The sequence below is a fragment of the Balaenoptera ricei genome, chromosome 14, assembly GCF_028023285.1.
Source record: "Balaenoptera ricei isolate mBalRic1 chromosome 14, mBalRic1.hap2, whole genome shotgun sequence".
NCBI lineage: Eukaryota > Metazoa > Chordata > Mammalia > Artiodactyla > Balaenopteridae > Balaenoptera > Balaenoptera ricei.
In genome coordinates this window covers 23435433-23458917 of record NC_082652.1, presented here as the reverse complement: position 1 = coordinate 23458917, position 23485 = coordinate 23435433, and the positions used below count along the sequence as shown (strand labels likewise).

The 23485-nt window shown below is 41.0% G+C and overlaps 1 protein-coding gene across 2 annotated transcripts in view; it reads right to left on the bottom strand.

Moving 5' to 3' along the window:
* PITPNB (phosphatidylinositol transfer protein beta) overlaps nt 1–23485 on the bottom strand; it is a 61630-nt gene that overhangs the window by 14645 nt on the left and 23500 nt on the right. For both annotated transcript variants that reach the window (XM_059894479.1, XM_059894478.1), the window contains exon 8: nt 7137–7214. In XM_059894479.1, coding sequence (XP_059750462.1) covers nt 7137–7214 — 78 coding nt within the window. The remainder of the gene's footprint in view (nt 1–7136; nt 7215–23485) is intronic.

The following is a 23485-nucleotide window of genomic DNA, read 5'->3' as shown; positions in this document are numbered from 1 at the left end:
TCCAATCCAGCCCAAACCTAACACTTCCTAACCTAATGTAGCAGTAAATAAAATTATTCTGCTAATGAAAATACAAGTTTTATACAGATTATAGCATGAAAATTTAAAAAAAAATTGAAAATAAAAGGTAAAGAATGGTTGGTCACCAAAAGATAAGAATCAGAAGTTCTATAAAAAATAAATTCCATGATGTCCGCCCTTGACCTCTCTGGCAACGCTGATGACAGCGCTGGTGACTGATGCACTGAGCTCATCTCCTCCCCCCACTCCAAGCGTCAGTTCCAGTGGAAATAACAGATAAAATGCTTTGCTTCTCCCTGAAGCACCTACATATTAAAAGAGCCCCTTCCCCCAACCCCCTTTCCCTCCATTCTCCAGGAAAAAAAAAGTCCCAAGTGTCTGAAACTCACCCAATACCCTTATTTAATCCGTACTCTGTTTTCAAGAGAAATAAAAAAAAAATTATCAGCAAAAAAAATTAAAAAATTTAAAAAATAAAGTCATGGGCTAACAGAAGAACCCAAAATGATCACCCATCTCTACACGATTTAAATTTCATCTGTAATACTAGCTCGCTGTGAAAAGTTTCCAAAATTGTATTTAAATAGTTTGTGTAGTCACTGAATTCCTTACATTTCACTTTTCTAACTATAAATGAAACCCCTAAGCTCAAATCATGTTTTTAATTTAATGACACATATTAGGTTACTCTGAGGTATGTGGATGAGGCCTAAGGGAGAGTAATGTATACTGAAGCCACACAACATAACTAAACAAAACGCAGGGTGTTTAACTGGAATGGTGAGCAATCAGCCCATGCTCTCCACAAGAACTAGTTCCTTGTATCTGTGACAAACAAATACATACAAATGCAAAAGAGGGGGAAAAAAACCACCCAAAGGCATTCTGCAAACTCATTTCCTAAAAATGTAGTCCTCTCACAGCTTCATCCTACATGTCAACTGCACATACACTTTTTCCTATTTAAAATGTGTTGGGATAAAGACAGAAAAGGTATAAGCTACATCTAACCAGCGTTAATATTTTGCAAGGACACAGCAGTTTTTATAAGGCTCATGCTCCCTTCATAATTCAATTTTTCAATTTTAGGCAATCTGAACGCTCAATTTCAGCTGCTGATTTCGTCATGTTAAGTTTCCAACCCAGATTTCACTAAGAAAGTTAAAAATAAATGCACTGCTGGGGCTACTGCCAGTGCACCCATCAGTAAATATCAACACAAGACTACAGAATGTATGTGGAGTATGCGTACTGAAATTTCAAGCAAAGCCTGATGCTACAATTCACAGCCATTCCCTCAATTTGGTTTAGATTTTGGTAGCCATTTGGACAGACCAACACTGGACATTATATCCTCTGTAAGTACATGGCAAGTCCAACACTGATTTTTATTTTGTTTAAGATAGTTAACTTGAATTCAGCGAATACTTACTAAGTATCTGTAAGTATCTACTATGAGCAAACTCCGTGCTCAGCACTGCACATACCAAGTGAGCCGGACACAGAGCCTACGGCTGAGAGTTCGGAGAGTGACGGGGGGACGAGGAGGTGGGGGAAGGAAGGGAGTATGAACCCGTGAACCGCCACCCTGACGCAGGACACACCAAGTTCCATGAGCAGGTCATCAACAAAGGACTTGGAAGGGTTCAGGGCAGGAGATTCCTAACTGGTTGGGCAAATGCTAACTGTTAAATGGAAGAAGTAAATGTGGGATAAAGTTCAAAAGATTAAACTAATTGTAGGTTAAACTAATTTCACAAAAATAGACAGTAAAGCTTACTGCCTGTGAGAGAATGATCAGTCACATTTTCCATGTCTCCAAACTTAGTATTTTTGTAGCTCACACCCATTTTACTAATCAGAACTTTGACATGTGCTTCATGCTTGTGTCCAATTACTCCAGGAGTGACACCAAGTACAAGTGAAATCACAAATTCACGCTTCAAGTGAAACTCATGAAGAAAATTTTATGGCCCTGACAGTGTCAGGAAGACACTCCGCAAGAGGCCCATCCTGTCAAATTACTCCTCGAACCTGAGTAAGACATCCCATCCATCCACGCCTAGTCCTTCGGCTCTGCCTGAGAACAGAGGCATTCGGTACCCGAGATAAAGCTAGAACTAATCATGTACCACTCCTGGGGCACTTAGCTTCTGGAAGACACAGAACGGCTTTTTTGGTGTCCTCTTAGGAGTTGCATAATTGATACATACTAAGGGCAAAATGCCTATTTTTTATACTGAATTAAAAACCTAGTTGCCAAACCAAGTACTCAAAAAAAATGAGCCACATTCTAAGGTCTGCTTTAGTATATACATAAGCCACAGTGTGGTCAACTAGAAACTAATTATTAGGCCTCTTTATACCACCCACTATGCGGTTTCAAATGTGAGATTACAGGGAGGGAGCACATTTAAAATGCCTTCACATCCCTCCTGGACTCAGAGCCAGGTCTAGATGAAGACACAGGAGAGTGCCCTCAGCCCTCCTCCTCAGGCAGCTCAGTAAGAGACAGTGCTCATTAGCCTCTGGAGGACGAGGATGGATGATCTGGGCTGCTTTCCTGCCAGTCTCTACCTCAAAGAGATTTCCACAGAGGGGTTTCAAATTCTCCCTCATCCCCTACTTCCATTCTTCCCATCCCCAGCCAACAGAACCTTGTGGTATCTTTACTTTAGGCCACAGACAACCAAAACTGCCTTCTTTTCACAGGTGTGGGGGGAGAAGAGAAAGTCTTGGTAGCACAGCAGGATACAAATCAGCATCCCCATAATCCAGAGATGGCTGCCCTCCACCGGCTTGGAGAATCCAGAACGGCCTCCGCGGTAAGTCCAAAAGGAATCTAAAGCGTGACCGCGCAGGTGAACTGCACAACAAACTGCTCTGCAAGGCCAAGCTCCAACTGCCGGAGCTTTTGCGTAGAATCGAATTAACTGACATAGAAGACAAACTGCACGTGTCTTTATGATTAGAAAGAGAATATTTATATAAAGATATATAAAAAGATAATATAAAAGCCACCACAATTTCTGCATCAACTTCTTTACTCAACCTGATCCCCTAATACCCCAATGTTCAGACACCACTGAGTCTTCTGAAACACGTCAAGCACTGTAAGGCTCGGCAGACGCTTCGGCAAAGCCTCTTACAAAGACCTTTATAGGCCTAATTATTAACTGTCATATATATGTAGACATAGAGGCCGAAGTCTTCATGAGGCATCTGGATTAAATGAAGAAAAAAATGAGACCTTGCCATAATCTTCAAAAGTGTTGATTCAGTTGGTTAAAATGACAACTCCTCACCTCATCAGAGAAGGCAAACTGGAGAGCTAAAGGAATCCACATGCAAATGGATAAACCATTGGTATTGGCAGTCATACCAACATCACAACCCCCGAAACATAAAATGAACCAAAACATGGACACGTGCACACACACACACATGTGTGGTGCTACACAGAAGACATTTACATCCATGAGAAATGCACAATTTTGCCTTGAAGCAAAAAGCCTTATAGGTTATAAATCACTCTCCTATTACTATGCAGAGTCACTTAATCAAGTGTTGAACCCTAAATAACAAAATATAATTCACGTGCTCAGATTTTAAAAATTCTTTTTTTAGAGGGAGAATGAATACGTATACAACTAAGGTCTGCACCTCTGGGTCTGTAGTTTTAAAAAAATAAAAAAAGTATGTATCATACCATAAACTAAAAAAAAGTCTGTACTCCTAACACATACAGGTAATATGAAAATCTATTCCCTGGCAATCCCGTGATCCCCTGCTAGCAAAGGCTCTCTAAACTGTGTGGCCTCTGCTATATGGCTGACCCGAGTCAAGCACTCATTAAGCACTCATAACCACGAGGGGTAAGGACAGGTGAACCAGGACATGTTCGACAATCCCCAGGCACCAGAACCAAGGGAACCCTAGACACTAGACAAAGAAAAGGAATAACTGTGTCGTCAATAGGGTAGCATATTCACTGACCTCATTAACCCCAGGAGATGGTAAGAGGATTTTTATTTGCAAATACAAAAGCATGACAACAATGATAAAAGCTACCATTTATTGTGCACTTCCTCTCTGCTGGGATTATAACATTCATTATTTAGTCCTCACACAAACCTTCTGAGGCAGTTACTAATATCATTTCCATTTCAGAGGTGTGGAAACCGAGGTTGAGAGTTAGGGTTAAGTTATTTAAGTCACAACTTGTGATAGATTCACGACGGGTTTTTAATGGATCTCCCTTAGTGCCACTGTCACCTAACAGATTCCCTGACCACTGGAAATGTATGACAGGTATTAAGAGAAGTATCAAATTCTGGAAAGTACCATGAATAAGAGAGCCACACAACTGCCATGATGCAGGAGGGCAAAACGGTGCAGATTGGTGAGCCGGGGTCTCTGGATTAAGAGCCAGAATCTGCTATGTCTCCATGCCTTACACATCTCTGTGACTAGCACTGAATCAGGTGCTACAGAAATGGCAGACGCTTCTCCTGTAACTATTATCCATGTTTCTCTGGCCAAGTTTCTAATCTATAAAGTGAAGCAGCTGTATTTACCCCACAGGAAGGTTGTGAAGATTAAATACAACATTGTATAATGCCTGGCACCAAAAAAAAGCTTCTTTTCCCTCATCCAGTCTGGTGCAGACAAGCAGTAAATACTGCAATGATTCAGAAGGAAAATATCACTGTGGGATAAGTAAGGGGAAGTTTCAAAGCGATCACGGGGTGTGCACTTAGCTGTGACTACCCTTTGGAATGTGTGCTGGTAAGGTGAGTCTCCGCTGAGGGGCATGGAAGGCCTCTGGAGCGGCAGAGAGACCACCAGGCAGCACTCAGACTGGAGCATTCTTCTATACGATCCTGGGCGACTGGGTCCAGAACAGGGTTTCTTCCTTTTTGCCTTAAGTACCATGTATTTCTTCCCTATTCTCGTATTTCAGAAGTATAGAAACCTTCAACTATTATCCTTCCCTGGTGCTCCCTTTGGTGCCAGGCAAATAGGGCCTGCTGAACAGCTGCAGGAGATGCTCATAAGAGCAAGTCAGTCCACAGGTTCCTGTTTTTCTGTATGTTGTATCATCAGCTAGTCAATCCTTCTTACTCTTTAGTTTCTATCTCAGCAGTAAGCGATGCTTTTAAGGCCCGTGTTAAATCTCAGAGAAAGACTTCTCCTCTGACTTACTCTTGACTACCTGAGTTATTTCTGAGATCACAGTAACTCACTGAAATTCAGTTAAACAGTAACCCAACTTATGAGAGTAGCTGCACCTACCATCTTTTGGCTCAAGTCAACAACCAACAGGCAAATAGGTAGAATGGTATCACTACCAGCCAGCACTCTCCCTGAGAAATAAGCTATTGTTTAACCCCCTCACCACACACACACACACACACACACAAAATGGGGCAATAATTTGCTATACTGCAACCTGAAAAAATGCAAAATTTCACAATTTCTAAAAACAAAACCTATTCTAGAATTTTAAGTAACCATTAATGGATAATAAAAAACAAAGCAATGTTAGTTAAAAAGGTAAAAATCATAAATAAAAAAGCAGTAAAAATCATATTCCAAGTTCCTAAAGGTTGGAAATCAGGTAAAAGTCATAGTGTCAAACTACCTTTGCTGCCTGTTATAAAACTGGTTAGGAGGTCCTACAGGAAAGATGTGCACCCAGACACAATAGCCCACTACATAATATAGCATCACCTTTTCAAGCTCATACCTGAAAAATTGACAATTTGAAGAAAATTCAATATTTAATCCACCTCCAAGTCTCAACTTCATGGCCCTCTATTCCCTGAAAAGTATCATCAGCTAAAGAGCTGGTACTTATTGGGGCCAGAAGGCCTTTGAGAAGATATGGCAACCTTAGAAGCAGACACCTGTCTGCTCTAGCACAGCACTCTCTTTTAAGGCCAGTGTTAAATCTCAGAGAAAGGCTTCTCCTCTGACTCAGGGTGAGTTCTAAAGTTCACAGTGAGAAATCTTGAAAGGGGTGGGGAATTTTTTTTTTTTAAAATCCATGAGAGTAAATTTAGAACATGCATACTGAATTCGTTCTTTAATTTTTTTTTTAAGTGACATATATCACTTTCCGGGTATTAAAAGTCTCTAGTCATGGCCATTAAACTGAGAGAATCTTGAACCAAACTCTATCCAGAGAGCAAATATGAAAATAATTATGAATCATTTCTTATAGAAGAAAGTCAGACTCATTCTTCATTTTAATTGATGTGCAAGACAGTCCAAAATAGTCCAACACCCATGGAGAACCACTCACTGGGTTCTTCTTGTGGGGCTGTTACAGTAATCCCCTATCTGCAAGCAAAAACTAGCACCTAGACATCATTTATCAATGACCTGTGACTGGCTTCAGCATAAACAGATTGGTTACCAAGTAAAACCCTGTTGGCAGAAAATCTGCTCTGGGCATGTTTAGGTTTTTATGCTCCTCTTCTCCTGTCAAATTAGCTGTAATAACTTGCCATCAACACATTAAGCCTTCTCTAAGGGGCTGTCATTTAGTTTAGCGGATGTCTTTAAAATCCATTATATTTCTATAGCAATTTAAATTATTACCTTAACATTGCTTTTCTTACTTCCATGAATAAAGTAAGGATGTGCTTTTTATTAGAAAACAACTACTTGCCATCAAAATTGTTCTCTGGTGCCCTGCTTTCCAAAATATAACTATTAAAAGGCCAGGAACATGAGACCAGGGAAGGGGAACTTGTTCAGTTTTTACTAAGACTAAATTTAAACTATCAACCTTCATTTAACATGGATTTTTGTACTGCTTCAAGTCTCAAAAGAGAACATTACAATCCCCAAAGACTAGATCACTTGTCTCTTTTAAGAGTTATCAGAATAGCATTATGCTGAAAGTGACAGCCTGGCTCTGTTCTGTTTGTTAATGCAGCGCAGACTTGCTGGCCAACTGCAACTGGCTGTGAGTCCTTATCGCAAATAAAACTATTTTTGTGCCATTTCTGTTTTTCACTTCAACGTCACCAGCTCTTCCAGACTCAGGACCTGTCAAGTGTTCTGTTGCCAAGACTCTGCCTGTCAGAAAGGTCAGCATCCAGTACCTTCCAGTTGGGTCCCAAAGGGCCTCTCTTGGTTTTGACTGACTGGAATAACGCTGGGTCTTCATCAGCTTTGTAGTCCTGCAAAGGAAAACAAAGTCAGAAGCAGAGAAGAAAACCAGAGAAAATTCTTTAACCTTGCCAGAACAGCCCTTTGCAGCTACTAAACACATGACAGAAACTGACGGGGCTTACTGTGCTTTGCATAAATGCAGGAAAATGCTTCTATATGATATTAAGTTCTCAGTTTGGTTCTCTTTGCTTTAAGCTTTTACCTTGTAGCAAAACAACTACATAATAAAAAGTAATAAAAGTCCTGACTAACAGTCCACCATGACTGGTTGCTGGATAGCTATCTCTTAAGAAATCTTCTGAAACTTTTCAACAGTTTCAGCATTTTGATATACATATAATCACACTCAAGAAATAAAGCCGACCCATACCAGTTTCCACAACACCCACAGATGAAGACACTGGACTCTAACGCCTGCTGGAGAGCAACTGCCATGCATGACGGGAAACACCGAGCAGAACCACGGACGCTGTGGCATCCCCTTGAGCTCTGCCACGGCTGGGTCTGCGGTGGGTGCCTCAGTTAGGAGGCCAGCCACTCCAAAGCCTTGTTCGTGGAGAGCCATGGGTACACAGGCAAACCTTAGGGACTACACTCATGTCAGCCCTGCACTGCCAAGTGAGGTGAGCGAGGGCTTTACGACTCCACATGGGACTCAGTTATAGCATGCCATAGGGAACAGCCCTAAAATCTAGGTTTTATAGGAGGTTTTGGTGTGTAAATTGTTTCCCTTAATATCCTCTTTCTGATAGAATGGAAAACATGACAGGAGTAAACCTTTTTAATCCTATCTGCTTTACAAAAGTTCTTTTGTCATTACACACATACATACACACAATCTACAGATAGAAATAAAAAACTACTTTTGAAGAGCTAACATCCAGATTTAAAAAAAGAAGTGAGTTGTAACAGTAACAGTGAACAGAAGTCAGTTGAAAATACTACAGAAGGAGAGCCCCTTTCTTCTTGAGCAGAATTTTTAAACCAGGGGTCCTTCACAGCATTTATGGAGGGACCACATACTTTGAGAAAAATGCCCAGACAAGTCAATATGAAAAAAATCATTGTTTTAGAGATAGGGGCAGTGCAAGCACTGAACACATGCCAAAGCATAATACAAACTTTCAAAATCAAAGAAAACACGCTGAGAAGCAGCCAATCAAGACTCAACAGTTATTCAGTAAATGCATATGACGTTAATAACTCCTAAAGAGAAAGTTATAATTAAATTACGTGAGGAAGGAGAAAAGTGAGGTTCCGGTAGACAACAAAACTTTAAAGAAAGATAATTGGGCAAATATGTGACCTTGAACTCCTAACCTCTGTCTTCTAAGAAGCTACAAAAAGGCCCCCCAGAGGGCTAAGACAATTACACAGGCAAACTTGGCTGGCCATGCTGGGCCTTACTGCTAAAACAAGCAACATGGCGCAGCTACAGGCACGAGGTCAGTCAGCACTGTCCAGGAATGACAAACTGGGATGAGCCAACTGCAGGGAGTCAGACAATGGGAGTTACTTGGTGTGTCCGGGCACATCAGCAGAAAGTTCAATTACTGTCAGCTAACATGAATTCTTAAATTCCAATTTAGAACCGCACCCTAAAAATTAACAACTTCACTGCTGACTGAGAAAAGAATCAACTGTACAGGTGGTCTCAAGACCTGGATTCACAGTGAGAAATCAGCTGTCCTACTAACAAATACTTGTAACCCCATAACACATTTTCTTCTAGGTCAGAGGCTTGGAAACCCAGAGATAAGCTCGGTTTCCTCCAAAACTGAAAATATTTAACATTATATCAAATAATCACTTTTGACATCATCTCCCTCGATTCCAGGTCTATTTATTGAACAGCCATCACAGAAAAGGTGCATTACATATGCACCATGCAGTGCACAGGATGCTAAGCTAAGAGGTAGTCTAAGGGATCTGAGGACACAAGGAGAGCCAACACCTGGTTCTGGCTCCTAGAAAATCAGTCTAGCTGGGAGCAAAGCAAGAGAGACAAAGAAAAGGTAATCGAAACCCCAGAGACTACATGTTGACTGCCAACAGAGAATGGAGAGGAGAATTACAGACAGAATTGAAACCAACTGACACCAGCCAAGGAAATGTATTTTTAAAATGAGTTTTAACATCATGTTTAAAAGTAGAAAAATCTTACTTCTAAAGAACACTGTGTTAAAATTTTTTATGATAAAATTTTAATTATCTGAATAATGCCCAGAGGTCTGACCACTGTTTAACATTTAACAGTTCATCTCATTTGAAGGAAAAATACTTCCTTTTTTCTTTTTTACTAACTGGGGTGTGACCTTACTGTGGGCATGATGCTCAAGTTTTTGTTTTTTACAAAATCGAAGATATTATGGAGCCTGGCATGAGGTGAATAGTAAACACCACATTTCCTGAATCTAAGAGGCTGCCAGTTACAGGATGCTCCATTATTTTATGTACCATTAAGAAGGAAAACACTAAGCCCATAAAACATGCCACAACTGGAAGACAAATCTGATGAAATAGAGACTGCAGAACTGTCTCTGAGGATGCTAAACTCACCAGCTCCAAGAGAAAGAAAAAACAAAATCCACAAAACGAAGTGTACACAAGTATCAGTAGGGCTGACAGTATACAATAAGGGTAGTACATAAACCAAGGCAGAACTTATTTAAGAAAAGCGAGCTTGGTCTAAAAATTGTATCAGCATAAATTATTTTCATGTAGAGGTAAACTAATTAAGGGGTGACTCACCCCAGGAGGTGGGTCTAAGCATGATTACAGCACCAGTGAATGTGAAAGTGTAAGCGGTTGGATTAGATGGACTTTTGGACAACACTCCTTTCTCCTTCCTAACCCCACCCAGCTCCATACCAGGGCGACACCTTAAGGGATTTTCAATACCTATCTGCCATAGATTAATTAACTGAAGAATGTGGAATAACACTTTAAAAGTTCTCCACTCTGGACCTAATATACCGATCCTGAAAGTTTATTTCCAAGCCTTCATTATTAGTGCTAGTCACTGGATAACTTTTCTGAACTATGGATTCACAAAATTATAGAGGTGAACTGTACCTTGAAGACCACCCAAGTCGCTTCAATTCACAAATGAGGAAACCACAGTCCAGCAAGAAGGTGGCATGGCTCACCTACCTGAGGACTTGAACACAAGCCTTCTTACCCTCTGTCCTGGGCTCATTCTAGTCCAGCACACAGGAGGACAGCAGAAGTGTGTCCACAAAAGCCAGATAAGCAAAACACATTTCAAAACCACCAAGAAGCAGCAGCACCAGAGGTACCAAAGTGGATTTTCCTATAAGGCATGCGTGTGTGCATATAAAATATCACACATACACATATATACATATATCTCCAAAGCTAAGTCTTCCCTCTCTGCTTTTTTCTCTTGAATACAAAGCAGCAAACATTAAGGAAACACTGAAAATGCAACAAAACCCAATTATTAACAATAGCACCTTAACCTTGACAGATGAGGATAATGCATCTTGTCAAAACCTAGGAATTTTTTTGTGCTTTTTAATGTTAGTTTGAATACGTAAATGTTTAATCAGTTGAATTAAGTAGCAAGATATTAAAAAGCAGGAAGCAGGTGTGGTTTTAACAACCTCAGTTTTGTATCTCTATAACAAACATTTAATTTTTTGAACAGTATCTTTTTTGCTACAATTTTATTGTTGGGTAGCTAGTTTGGTCTTTCTGTATATGAAAACCGGCCGATTTATATCCGTATCACAATGAACAAATATATTCCTTCATGTATGACAGTTTCAGCATACAGAATGCAACCTCCGCTACCAATTATAGCTGCAAATGAGCAATAGTGTGGAATGAGACAGCCTGCTGGCTTTGTTAGTATTCTGTCTCCTTTGGGATCCCGTGGGGAAAGGGGAGGCTCTGATGAAGAGAAGCCCTTGGCTCATGGTTTATTGTGCTTGCCACCAGCTGCAGACTTCTCATCTCATTAGTTCTTTTAGAATACTGTGGGTGAAGACAGCTGTAGCCTACTTGAGTCTTCAGCTCCTGGGTATTCTGAAGGCTGAATTTGCTATGCACTTTCTGTAATCCTTGGGAAAAAAAAGAAAGCAAATTCACTAGGCCAAGGAAATGTATTTTTAAAATGAGTTTTAAAATCATGTTTAAAAGTAGAAAAATCTTATTGCTAAGGTGCACTGTGTTTAAAAATTTTTATGATCAAATTTTAATTGTCTGTATAATGCCCAGAGGCCTGGCCAGGATAAGGAAGTGTTTAGTAAAACCATCATTATCAAGTTAGGTGTAATGTCCCCAGACACTGCTTGCTCCACCAATGCTAGCGCCTGAACAACAGAAAAACACAATGGTATCAGCATAAGGTAGATTCAGATAAGTGTTAATACAGCTCTATTTAATTGAAAACTCTTATTTAAGTAAAAAAGGCAAGTCAAGACACCCTTTGGAGAACAAATAAAATAAAATATGGTAAATAAATGGATTACTGAGCCTCCATGCTAGAGCCACAGAATACATTAATTAAATTCTTATAAATAACTGTTTTCTGTCACTGGAATACGAAAGTTGTGCTACCTCTTGGATACATCTGTTACTCACTACAGTTCTCAACAGAAACCAGATTCATTCTGAAGACAAAGGATATTAGTTTTATGAATCTTTTAGCATAGTGGCTGTCCCCCAAAATGCAAGTAAAAAATCTGTGCTGAGCCAACCCAATGTCCTCGAGCCAGACTGAACTCATGATTATAAATGGGGGAGTGAGCAGGTGATGGGGGCAGGCTGGTAAGAGCTTCTTAACAGCTTGTGGAAAAATCGAGATGAGCTCCAGATACCAGAAACTGCTTAAAGAACCATGCCTGGGTTACCACAGGTGAGGTTACAGTAAACTAAGGAAAGGAAAAGAGTGCCCAATCCACATGCATTAGCAACTCCTTGACACCTGCTCTCCCCAAAGAGAAACAATTCTACAGGGTAAACAAAAACTTGAGAGAGATATTAATGCCTTCCTTTAGCACAAGATGATTAATTAGGTGTCTATTCAAATAGCTCAAAGATAATCATTAAGTTTAAAATGCACAGGTATTGCAGCTCAACTTAGCAAAGCTCATTTCTTCTAATCACATCCTAAAAGTAAAGACCAGGATGGGGGAAAGAGCTGAATTAAATATGTAGCTAAACAACAAACATCATTTATTAGCACTGCCCTGTATTTTCCAGTACTGTGGCACTTAGAAAAAAGGAGTTCCCAGATCCTATCACCATTGACCCAGTGCATAGCTAACTGGAGCTGAGAAAACTCAGGTCAGACTCTAAAAGGGAAGCCCATTTAAAAAAAAAAAAAAAAAGTTTGCATTAAATTTTGCAAGTAACAGAGGTGTAAAGAGAAAACATTTACTAACTTGTTTAAGAAACTCATTTCAACAGTTATTTTCAAATAAGCAGTTTTCTTTCCTATTTTTAATCACATCTCCCCAGTGACTCCTCACCCTTTCAGGTTCCCATAGAGTACCATTAATGTAGTATAAGTAAATCTCATTAATTCAGGTCCTACCACCTTGGAATTCATAATAATTCGGAAGGGGCTAGACTGAAGTTTATCTTTGCATGATCTATGAAAAAAAGATTTGCTACACAAATTAATAGAGTAACAAGATCTCAGGAGGGCTGTTTAAACAGTTCAGAAGTGTTTTAGAGCAATTCAGAAGCATTCATTTGCATATAATTATTATGCTAATTACAAATCATTCTTATCTATTCATTAAAGCAGATTCCCAAAGGACCACTAATTGTCAATAACTTGTTGGCCTAGTTTCTGTTACTGAATGTACCTCAGAGGAACAAAACTGCATTAAAAAATATTCTCTAATTCAACCCTCTCATTAATCCTTACTGGCTTTCCACCAATGAATCCTTAAAGCTGAATTTTTAAACAACTGCCCTGAGAACTGAGAAATGCAGTCAAACCTACACACCCAAACAGAACACTTTCTTGTAATCTTTTCAATCTCATAGAGACGCTGCACAGAGACCTGGGGTGGGCGAGCTTGGTGGACAGGGGAGGGAGACAGACGCTGTCAACAGAGCTCTGTGCTGAAAGGTGGCCACAGCCTAGAGCACTGCTGGGCTAGAGCACAGCTAGAGTAATCGCCTCCTCCATTCTTTCTCATCTTGTCCGAATCAGAGCCAGAGCCTGCCAACACTGTCATGTTTATGAAGGCAGACCCCCAAAGCCTTTGGAAGGTTGCAAATTGACAGAGAAAGAGCAAAAAACTCAGAATTTTAGTTACGAAAAGAAGTTACAACCAAAAGCCTGATGTGACAGACTCCATCTCCTACAACCTGGCAGGGAAACTAAATAGTTGGGCTCCAGAGGCTGGCTGGGTTCCTGGAGACCCCAGGGCTGGCGGGTACTCCCCAGCCCTCCTCTCAGGGGTCAGTAGGCTACTGGTTTGGATAAGCCTGTGTTTCATACACAAATATACAATATATTTGTTACTGTTACATTATATTTATTATTATATGTTTATATAGTATAGCATTTAAAAATGAAGACATTTTAAACTCTTAAAACCAATGAAGTAAGTTTCAACATACCAACAAGTCAGTTTTATTAAAGATGATTGTTAAATATATATTTTAAAATTAAACCGCGTATGCCTAAAACATAAACAATATGTTTAGGAAAGTTTTGCTTAACATAAATGCATTTATTTCCTTAAATGACAGTAGATCACAGAACATATTACATCAAATTCCTTAAACTAAAATGGGAATGTCCTTTTGAAAATGCACAGGGTGAGCCCTCTCCAGTAAAATGTCCATTTTGGTTCATGATCTGGGCTTCAGGCACAGCTGCATCTAAATCCCAGGACCCCATTAATTCCATTAGCACCAATTTAACAAACACTAAATGGGAAATAATTGCAGAAAAAATTTTAACTTTTTTTTTTTTTTTTATAGCAAGAGCAAAATCTGATAAGCAGCATCATTCTTGCTACCATTTTAGGAAAACTTACTTACGTTCCAGGCACACACTTTCTCCTAGTTAACCCTCACAACCTTGGAACAAAGTTACTACCATTGCCACTGGGGGTGAGGAAGTGAAGTTCCTTGCCCAAGTTCACGGTGGCTGAGCAGAGCCGGGACTCAGATGCTGCTCTGTGGACACCCAGGCACCATGAAACGTTACTGCAAAAATGTGACGTGATTTACACTTCATCACTTGATAAGACTCAAGTACCCTAAGGGATGTTTACTCCCACTCAGTCTAGAGAACCTCTCCTTGAGGGCTTTACACTGCTGAAAAGGGCTTTTCAGCCCTTAAATAGACTTTAAAAACTTGATTTGGAGCTGTTTATGCTAATTTCTTTAAAAATATCTGCCTTTAGCTGCTCAAAAAAAACCCATTTTCTAACTCTTACCAGACAATTTCTCCCCCCTAGGAACTACTTCACACCTGACCACCTCCACCACCCTCCCTGCTTTTTTTTTACTTTGAAATCATGGAAGAGATTAGAAGTAAACACCAATAACAGGTTCTAGTGGAAAAAGTATTTTCTGCAACATAAGCTCGTACACACAGAGTTTTCAGAGAAATTTTAAAATTCTTGCTAAGATTTAAGCAAGCATGAAATAAGCAATGTGCTCTTTTCCCACAAGAGGGCACTGCCATCCAACTATGCCTTCAAATACACAGGACATTCTCTAAATCCACCACTGGATGCAAATCTAAGTGTTCCAGAGTACTTGACCATGTAAGGCAGCCGAATAAAGTGGGAAACATTTTCACATTTCTTTTTAATAAGAACCATGCTTACATTTATTTATATCTTCTTTGAGAATGGAGAAAAGAAAAAACCCTCTGTAACTCACTATAAAAAGGATCTTGACAATGATTTGCTTCACAGCACAGCGAAGGGAGATAAGATAAGCCTTTGACAAGTGACGTTTCTTAAGCAAAAGCAAAACCACCACTACCTCAAAACCTGTACTTGAGTTGTTCTGTTTTTTTTCCCAGAGGTCAAGGAGGCTCTACTACAAGTCAGGAGCTGGATCACAGCTCTCACCTCTTTATGATGCACACACTTTAATAAAGAGCTTTTGGAGCTCTTGCACATATATCGGGGATAAGTTACACCCTTTCAAGATAGAAATGAGTGTCTAGGTTCATTCTAGTGGCAGAAGGGAGAGGTACTCTACTGGGTTGAGTGTCTGCTCATGCCAAGGAGACCTGAAGCATCTGGCAACCACAGGCTCCTCGCACTTGCTGGAGCCCAGCTACAGACTTCCAATAAACAAAGGCTCTCTTCACGGCTGAAGAATGGGGCAGCCACAGCTCTGGGAGGCAGAAAGCCCTTCTTAGGAAGTGAGAGGCCAACAGCTGGAACAAAAGTAACATCTAAGATGCAGGCACTTTGTGAAAGCTGTGAGCAGGAATGAACTGGAGTGACGGTCAGCGCTGACCATTTAGGCTTATCAGCTACCAATGGTTAATTCCGAAGTCTATTAGATTGACCCCAAAAGTGTCACTTTTGTGGCTCAAAAGCTGACAAATATTAACAATTTCATATGGTCTGATCAAATATTTAACTTTTTCCAGCCGAATTTCATCATGTTTCTGATTTTAAAGAGAAAAAATTTTAATCTTATAAAGATTACTTAGAAAGCATATTTTATGATTCTTACATTTCTTTAAAATTATGAAGTTTTTTTTTTAAAGGCAGTGCAATAAAGCATATGTTGCCAAGACTATCTACTCAAATGTGTAACATCTGGGTACTGTCTCGCAGAATGTCTGATCAAAAGAAAAGATATGCCCGAATCCTTCCTAGAGCACAAGAAACAAGCACTGTTTAAAAGTGTGACCAAAACTTACATGCCTACATAAATTAAACCAAGTTTCATCAGCTTTCCATGGCTGACATTTAGGAAAAAGTATGTTTAAAATGAGCAGTAACTTTAAAACAATACATACTCATGGTTTAAGACAATTATAAAGTGCCAGATTGTTCAATACTCAAATAATGGAATGGTGTTCAAAGTGAAAACAGCTAAATGGGTGGAAAAGGCAAGTCTTACATGTTCATTTCCAAAGACAACCAAGATTTCAGAAAATCAGATACAGCTTAGCATACTTCTGCTCTCAACTAAAATGGGCCCACCAAAACATATCCACCAAACAAATGGATCATAACCGGAGAACAAATGGTCAGTGCTGGAAAGAACAAGCAAAAAGCACAAACTTTAAAAGCCAATTCATTTTCCTGGAGACCACCATCACCACGGGACTCCTACAAGCGGCTTGGATGAGCCCAACAATCCCATTACTGCCTTTGGATAGACAATTAAATGGTGGGGGCTCTTCAGTTAGTAAAGTACTAAACTCCAAATCTCCCATCTAGCCAGCCTTTGAACCCGGACTTTGCAGGCACCCTGGAGCCCAGCACTGGTCTCTATCAGTTGTGAGAACAAAAGCTCTTTGGTGGAGGGCATTTGACACCACCAGACTACACAATCAGAAAATAGGAACTCCAAGTCACTTAGAAACACTTCAACATGTTCACTGATTAAGAATCTTGCAGGCTCTTCCGACAGATACAATTATTACTTTATCTGGAAAAATATTTACCACGCCAACACAGAGCAAATAGCAAGTTCCAATAAATGTTTGCTAAATGAATATAAAAATATATGAGTGGTGCTCACTGTAAGTACCCACACCAAAAGACATCTTAGGGTCTCCAATCCTTTTATTCTGTTGTATGTATGCAAATTTCCAAATATGCCAGAGTTTAGCAGTTATGGATGGAGGTAACAAAGGCCACCGACGAAAGCTGCTATTTCAGGGGGCAAGAGAAGATGGATGGAAGAGCCAGCACTTGCTTGTTTTAACTAAATTGGGAATGCTCTTAATCAACATAATGCAAAGGAAGGAACAGCATACAGTGAGATATTCTAGAAAAATAAGTCAGCAGCCCTGCTTTTGAGTCCACTGGTAACATGGCTTGCGGGAAAGTTACAGCACTTCCCTGAGCTGAAACTCCTAAACAGTAAAATTAGCGACTGGTGTGAATGTTTTGGGACCATGGCCTCCAATTGAGATTCCTTCTGCTTCCAAAATCCTAGAAGGAGAGTGCCCCCTCTACAATGTTGACCAGTAACAGCGTACTAGAGCACTTCCCAAGGGTGAGCAGAAATCACCTAGAGAGCTGGACAGAGACAGCCCAGGGCCTGGAAGGTTCTGACCTGGGAGGAGGAGAATTTACATCTCTAACAAGCTGCCCAAGGGCAGACCTTGCTTAAAAGAAAAGCGTTTTGGCCAGAGTCCTAGCTAAGGTTCTGAGGGGCAAGCTTAGGAGTTAGCCACAACGTTCCCCAGAGGGCCTCAGGGGCCCTAAAAAGAAGCTTGTAACCTCTAAAGAACGGTCAGAGAACTGGACCAGTGGGCAGATCCAGCCACAACTGAGATCCACACATGTACGGCCTTCTGGCCGTGGTGGGGGTGTTCTCCAAAGGAGCCCAAACAAGTGGGGAAACTACGTAGGCTGGAATGGAGCAGAGGGGTTCCAGGCCCCGTGAGGGAGTGAACTTTATCAGCAGCCCTGGCCTCTCACCTGGGAGTTCCTGTGTCCCCTGGGGTAGCAAGGAAAGAAGCAGGACTAGTGAGTGGAACCACACTTTGCTCCAGGAGCTCCTGCTGAAAAAGCTGCTCAGGAGAAGTTTTCTACTGGAAGGAGATGGCACAGAGCCATCTGGAGTCCAACAGCGGCGACCCAAGGACCACAGCCCAGGGAGGGAAGTTTGGCTACTGGGGGCAGGCATCAGGGCTGAGGGCATAGAGCTCTGAGTCCAGAGTGTGAGACACCTCCTCGCCACCACTTCCCAGGGGGGACAATCGCAAATGTGGAGAAAAAAAAAAGGACTTGGGGTAAACACGACATGGCAACCAAGGCAATTATACTCATGAGCATGTAAGGATAACAACCTGAGAGTAACAAATGGGGCAGAGGGGGGTTAAAAAGGACAGAAGAAGGAAGAGATATGTATGAAATCTGAGCTTTATCTTAAGAGCACAAGCTTCCTGGGTCACTCACAATGAAAGTGCCCCTCTGAGCTCTTTGAGGAGTCTCCACTAAGGACCTGATCCATCAGACCACACCTTGCACATCCTTTCTGTGACCCAGAAACAATATGGCATGTGAGTTTCTAGCTTGTGTGTCTTCCTTTTAGGAATACCATCTTCAGTGAAACAACACTAAGGTTAAAAAACTGGGCAACTCTTGGCTTTGAAATGCCTCATTTGGGAAAAATCTTTCACCTTTAATTAATACACCCTAAGATGATGAAAAAGGGAAAAAATTATTCTTTCTTTAAACCTGCTGCATTTTAATTTGGCATAGATCTATATTTTTCAACTGTATCTCCCAAACTTTTATGCCATTAATATTTGCTTATTACTGACATCTAAAAAGCAGATGTTCAGCTTTATCAATTTTAGACCTGTGAGCCTTAAAATTTTGAATTGAACATTTATTTCCACGAAAAAAAATTATAAATTATAAAAATAAAGTCCCATAGCATGTACTTCAGAGGAAGCATAGACTACAGAGGAAGGGTGATACAATTCTTTCCTGGTTACACATAAATACCTAAAATGTGGTTCCAATTTCTTTTTCTTTTCTTTTCTTTTTTTAAAATTGTGCTCATTTTCTTTCAAATTACTTCCAAAAACGAAGGTCTCTCTGATGTTAATCGTGTGTACACTTCGGCTTACACTTTAAAGATTCTTCCTCTCCTGGGAAGTGACTTTTGTATACAAATCATGGAAAGCTACTTAGACAAAGTGCTGGAGATGATTAAAAGGGGCCAGATTCAAATTCATACCTTAAAAAAAAGCAGAAGCAGATGTCAACTGACTCATTTGTGTATATTTTGGAAATGAGTTGAAGATATGCATGTGCATTTCATCAGGACATTTAAAGAATTCTCAACTTTTTATTGTGGTTATGTATCAACAATGACTTTAGGAATTAAAAATACTTTAAAACTTGTATTCTGGTGTTTTACGCTGGACACCTTGACTCCTCCTTACAATCTGATCTAACTGAAACACTTTTTAATCTGACAGAAAGGCATCTGCTTATTCAGAAAGGACAGTTTTTAGAACTGAAGGCACGTCACATATACTTCATGATCCAGAATTAGTAAAGAAGGAGCTAAAGTAGCATTTGTCCATTTAATATTTGAACAATAAAAACTTCATTTCCTCCAAACTGTCTCCCCATTGCCCTGCTTTTTTTTCACACCACAGAGGAAAAAATCTGCAAATTCTCTTTGACTGATCAAACCTTTACTGAAGAGCTCTCTGCATGTCAGGCATTGAGCATCTTGTTAGGTCCTAGAAACAGAGATGATCAGTACAGTCCAGGCCCCCAAGGGGCACCCAATTTACTGAGGAAGGCTTTTCAAGAGTGATATCTGGGTTATATTTGAAATGGGGGAGGGGCAAGAAGCTGAGGGGATGGAGGAGATGTGGGGGCAGGGGGTGTGTTCTGATGGAACGTGATGTGCTCAGTGGCTGCTGCAATTACAAGCAGAAGGAGCCTTCCCTCTAAAAGGATTTAACATCTTAATACTTCACTCCAATGCCTCTTTCCACTAAAACAAGAAATCTGTTTTGCATGGTAGCCAAAAGAAATTGGGTGGGGACATTTAAGCAGAAATCTCAGACTGCTCAGCTTGTTTCATTAGGCAGTGCTGTTATCTTCTAGAAAATACCAGAGAATGGTGGCTATAGTAACAGTCCTATGCAGATTTCCCATAAGTCATCAAGGAAAAAACCAAATAACCCATAAATTTAAATGTATATATGATTTCTGTAGCAAATTACTCTGTGACTCTGCATCACACTGACAGTTTTTACAACTCCTTGTTCCTAGAGTTATTTTGACAATGTCATCCTTCGATTATGTAAATATGTCAAAGCATCCACCCAAGTATTCAGTTACACTGTGGGTCTAATCACATCCCTTCTATGCATGGTAAAGTACAGTGCATAAGCATGACCAAAACCCAGCAAGTCTACAAGGAGAGCAACCCAGCAGAGAGAGTTAAACGCTAGAAGCAGTCAACAGTTACTCTCAACTAGAATAACGTTCAGGGCTGTGTTTGTATTAAATCCAGCTGCAGTGACAGAAACCCCCCACCAGGTGGAGTAAAAAGATTCAAGCTTCACTTCCAACTTCCTGGTTTCTTAACTCCCAACCTTTTCACATTTGTCCTGATTTGGGAGAGCTGGCTACTTATCCTCTCAAAATTACTAACCGACTGTTTTTACTTCTTTTAAAGCAAGTAGTATGCAGGACAGAAATTCAACCATTTAAGACGTTTTAAGAAAATTTAGCTCATTCAAGTAAAACCAGAGTTCATTAAAAACAAAATAAAAACCAAGGAATTAAGTCAGACTGAGACTAAAACCTCCAGGAGTTAAGGTGCCAGGCTGAGCATGGAGAGATGACTACACCTTCAGGTCTCCCTACTGAAAATCCACCTTGTTGGCCCATGCACAGTTACCAAGCTCCCAATTCTAGTATCACTTTAATCCTTAAAGAGCAAGCTTTAGGTACTAAAGGTTGGCCACTGGTATGGCAGACGTATCCTAAGATGACCCTTTTCTGCCACTGAGTCACAATCTTGTGTAATCTCCTCCCCTGAGAACAGGTGGAAGCTGTGACTTGCTTCTAACCAAGAGACTGTGGCAAAGGTGATGGGCTGTCATTTCTTTGATTAGGTTACATTACACGGCAACTCAATTTGTGGTGATCTGTCATGTAGCAACAGAAAACTGAACACTGAGTGAGGACATCCCCTCACCCCAGTCCACTGGGCATGTCTCTGCCAGACCCTGACTCTTCTACTCCATCTAATCTAGCTGCTCCCATTTGCTGAAGAATCACTGTCACCACCATCTTATACACATTTCTTGACCTCTATACGTAAGCAAGCAAATACATGCATATAGATATTATCTTTTTCTCTCTACATTATCTTGGAAAGGATACCCTATCAGTACAAAAAGACTCACTCCCTTCTGGTGACTACACTGACCTCCACCATACGGGTGGAACCACGTTTTTCATCAGTTCCCCATCGATGGAGAAACATTTAAGACTTCAGACTGTTTCCTTATAAAAATCTTATGCTTATACATTTGGTACTTCACATTGAGTAGGACCAATTCCTAGAAGTGGAATTTTGCTGGGGCAAAAGGCACGTGCATTTGCAATTCTGCAACAGAGGTTGTGTGACTTACACGCCCACAGGGAATGTATGTGAGTGCCTGATTCCTTACCCCTGGCCAACCCAGGTGTTACAGGTTAGTTTCTTCATTGCCCTCAAGCTCATCAGGTTCATTTGACACCTATTCACAAGTCGCCACTCTGTGAAGAGTTCTGTGTTCCTGAACACAGAACAAGACAGCAAAGAAATGAACAAGAGCTGAAACTCAGCAGAGGGGAAGACTGATGCCAAGGAAAGTGAAATCCCCCAGAGGCAGATCCTGCAGGACACACAGGCTTTGGACAGAGAGGAAGGTTCCCAGAAGGGAGGCCAGAACAAGCAGTGTGACATGGCCAGTGGCAGACCAGCTTGAGGAGAGGAAGACAGTGCTCAAGTGGCAGCTTGAAAAGGGACAAAGCAGACAGGGCCTCTGCTCGGAAGGAGTCGAGCCAGTGGAAAGAATACTGGACTGAGTTAGAATTTCCACTTCAGGCATCAGCTCAATGACCTTGAGAAAAACGCAGTTTATCTGGCCTTAGTTTCCTTACTTGTACAACAGGACCTCCCTGTTTAGCCCTGAAACCAAACTATGTGTAGCTGCAGAACTGTGTTCAAAGTAAATCGTATGGTGAAGACTAGTGTGAGACATGCAGAACTGTGCTGGGAGAGGGGCAGAGGGAACTTCCCAGCCCCATGCTCTAGGCACTTGTCCTAACAACCAGAGTGGTTTCCAAGAAACTTAGGGTTCTGGAAAGCACAGTTTGAAAGCACTGAGGCCTAGGTAGCTAAGGTTCCCTTCAACTCTATTATTCCAACCTCTCCCTCAGTGTTGGATAACACACCTGTACCTCTGCTTCTATTCTGCTTGCCTGCAATTCACTCATTCATTCAACATGCATTCACCGAGTACCTATTACAACCCAGGCACTGTTCTAGGAGCTGGAGAGGCAAGGGTTAACAGTACAAAGATTCTTCCCCGTGGGGTTCAATTTCTATTTAGAAGGGAGAGAGAAAAACATGTACAATACATCAGAGCAACCCGGGTGAGAGGGAAAACTGTAATGAGAGTGGGGGTAGACCGCTCCACCCATCAAAACACTACTCGTCATCATATTATGACTCTTCCTCAGTCTTTTCAGACCTCTGTCCTCACAGATCATTTCTTTTCTCTGAAATCCTGATGCACTCTGGACCAAGCATACACCTCCACCATTTGTAACTATTTCACTGTACGGGGTTTGTCTCACCCAGAGTGTAAGCCTCTTGAGGGTACTGTACCAATCTTGAGGAGCTCCCAGGGGCTATGCCAGCAGCACAGGCTGAGCCCCACGATATGAGTTGACTGCTATGACAACTTGGCCATTTCAGAAATGCAAGTGCGTTCTTAAAGCCTCCTTTGACACCATGGGCTATAATTTCCAAGGAACATAAAAGTGCAGAATCAAAGGAACAAATTAATTCAACAGAAAACCACACTGGATCTGGCAAGAAGTAAGGAATGCCAGGTGGTCCAGGTGTTTGCAATAGAAGGTAATTCTGATGCAAACATTAACTAGTGGAGGCCAAGCAGATGGGGGGTGGAATCTGAAGGGAGAGTGTGGGGCAACCGTCTGTGCCAGCAGAGGGGACAGAGGAGGCTGTGCAGAAGGCAGAGGCAGAGCCCGAGCCCCATGACTCCCCCTGCTCCACCCACCTCAGCCTTCACAGGCCCCCAGGCAGCTCCGTGCTCTGCTCCTCACCCCAAGCCCCGAACTGTCAAGGGCACCCTCACCTCCCACCACACAGAGTTCCCCTCTCCCCTTTTATAGCAGAAAATATGCATGTCAAGGTTTTTTCTTTCTTTCTTTTTTTAATGTCAAAAGGTCTGAGAATCCCTACACGATATCATTTGTACTTGTAGTTTCCACAACTGAGAAAACACACAAAAAGCTGCTGTGACACACGTGTTCACAGTAGCACTATTTACAATCGCCAAAAGGTGGAAACAACC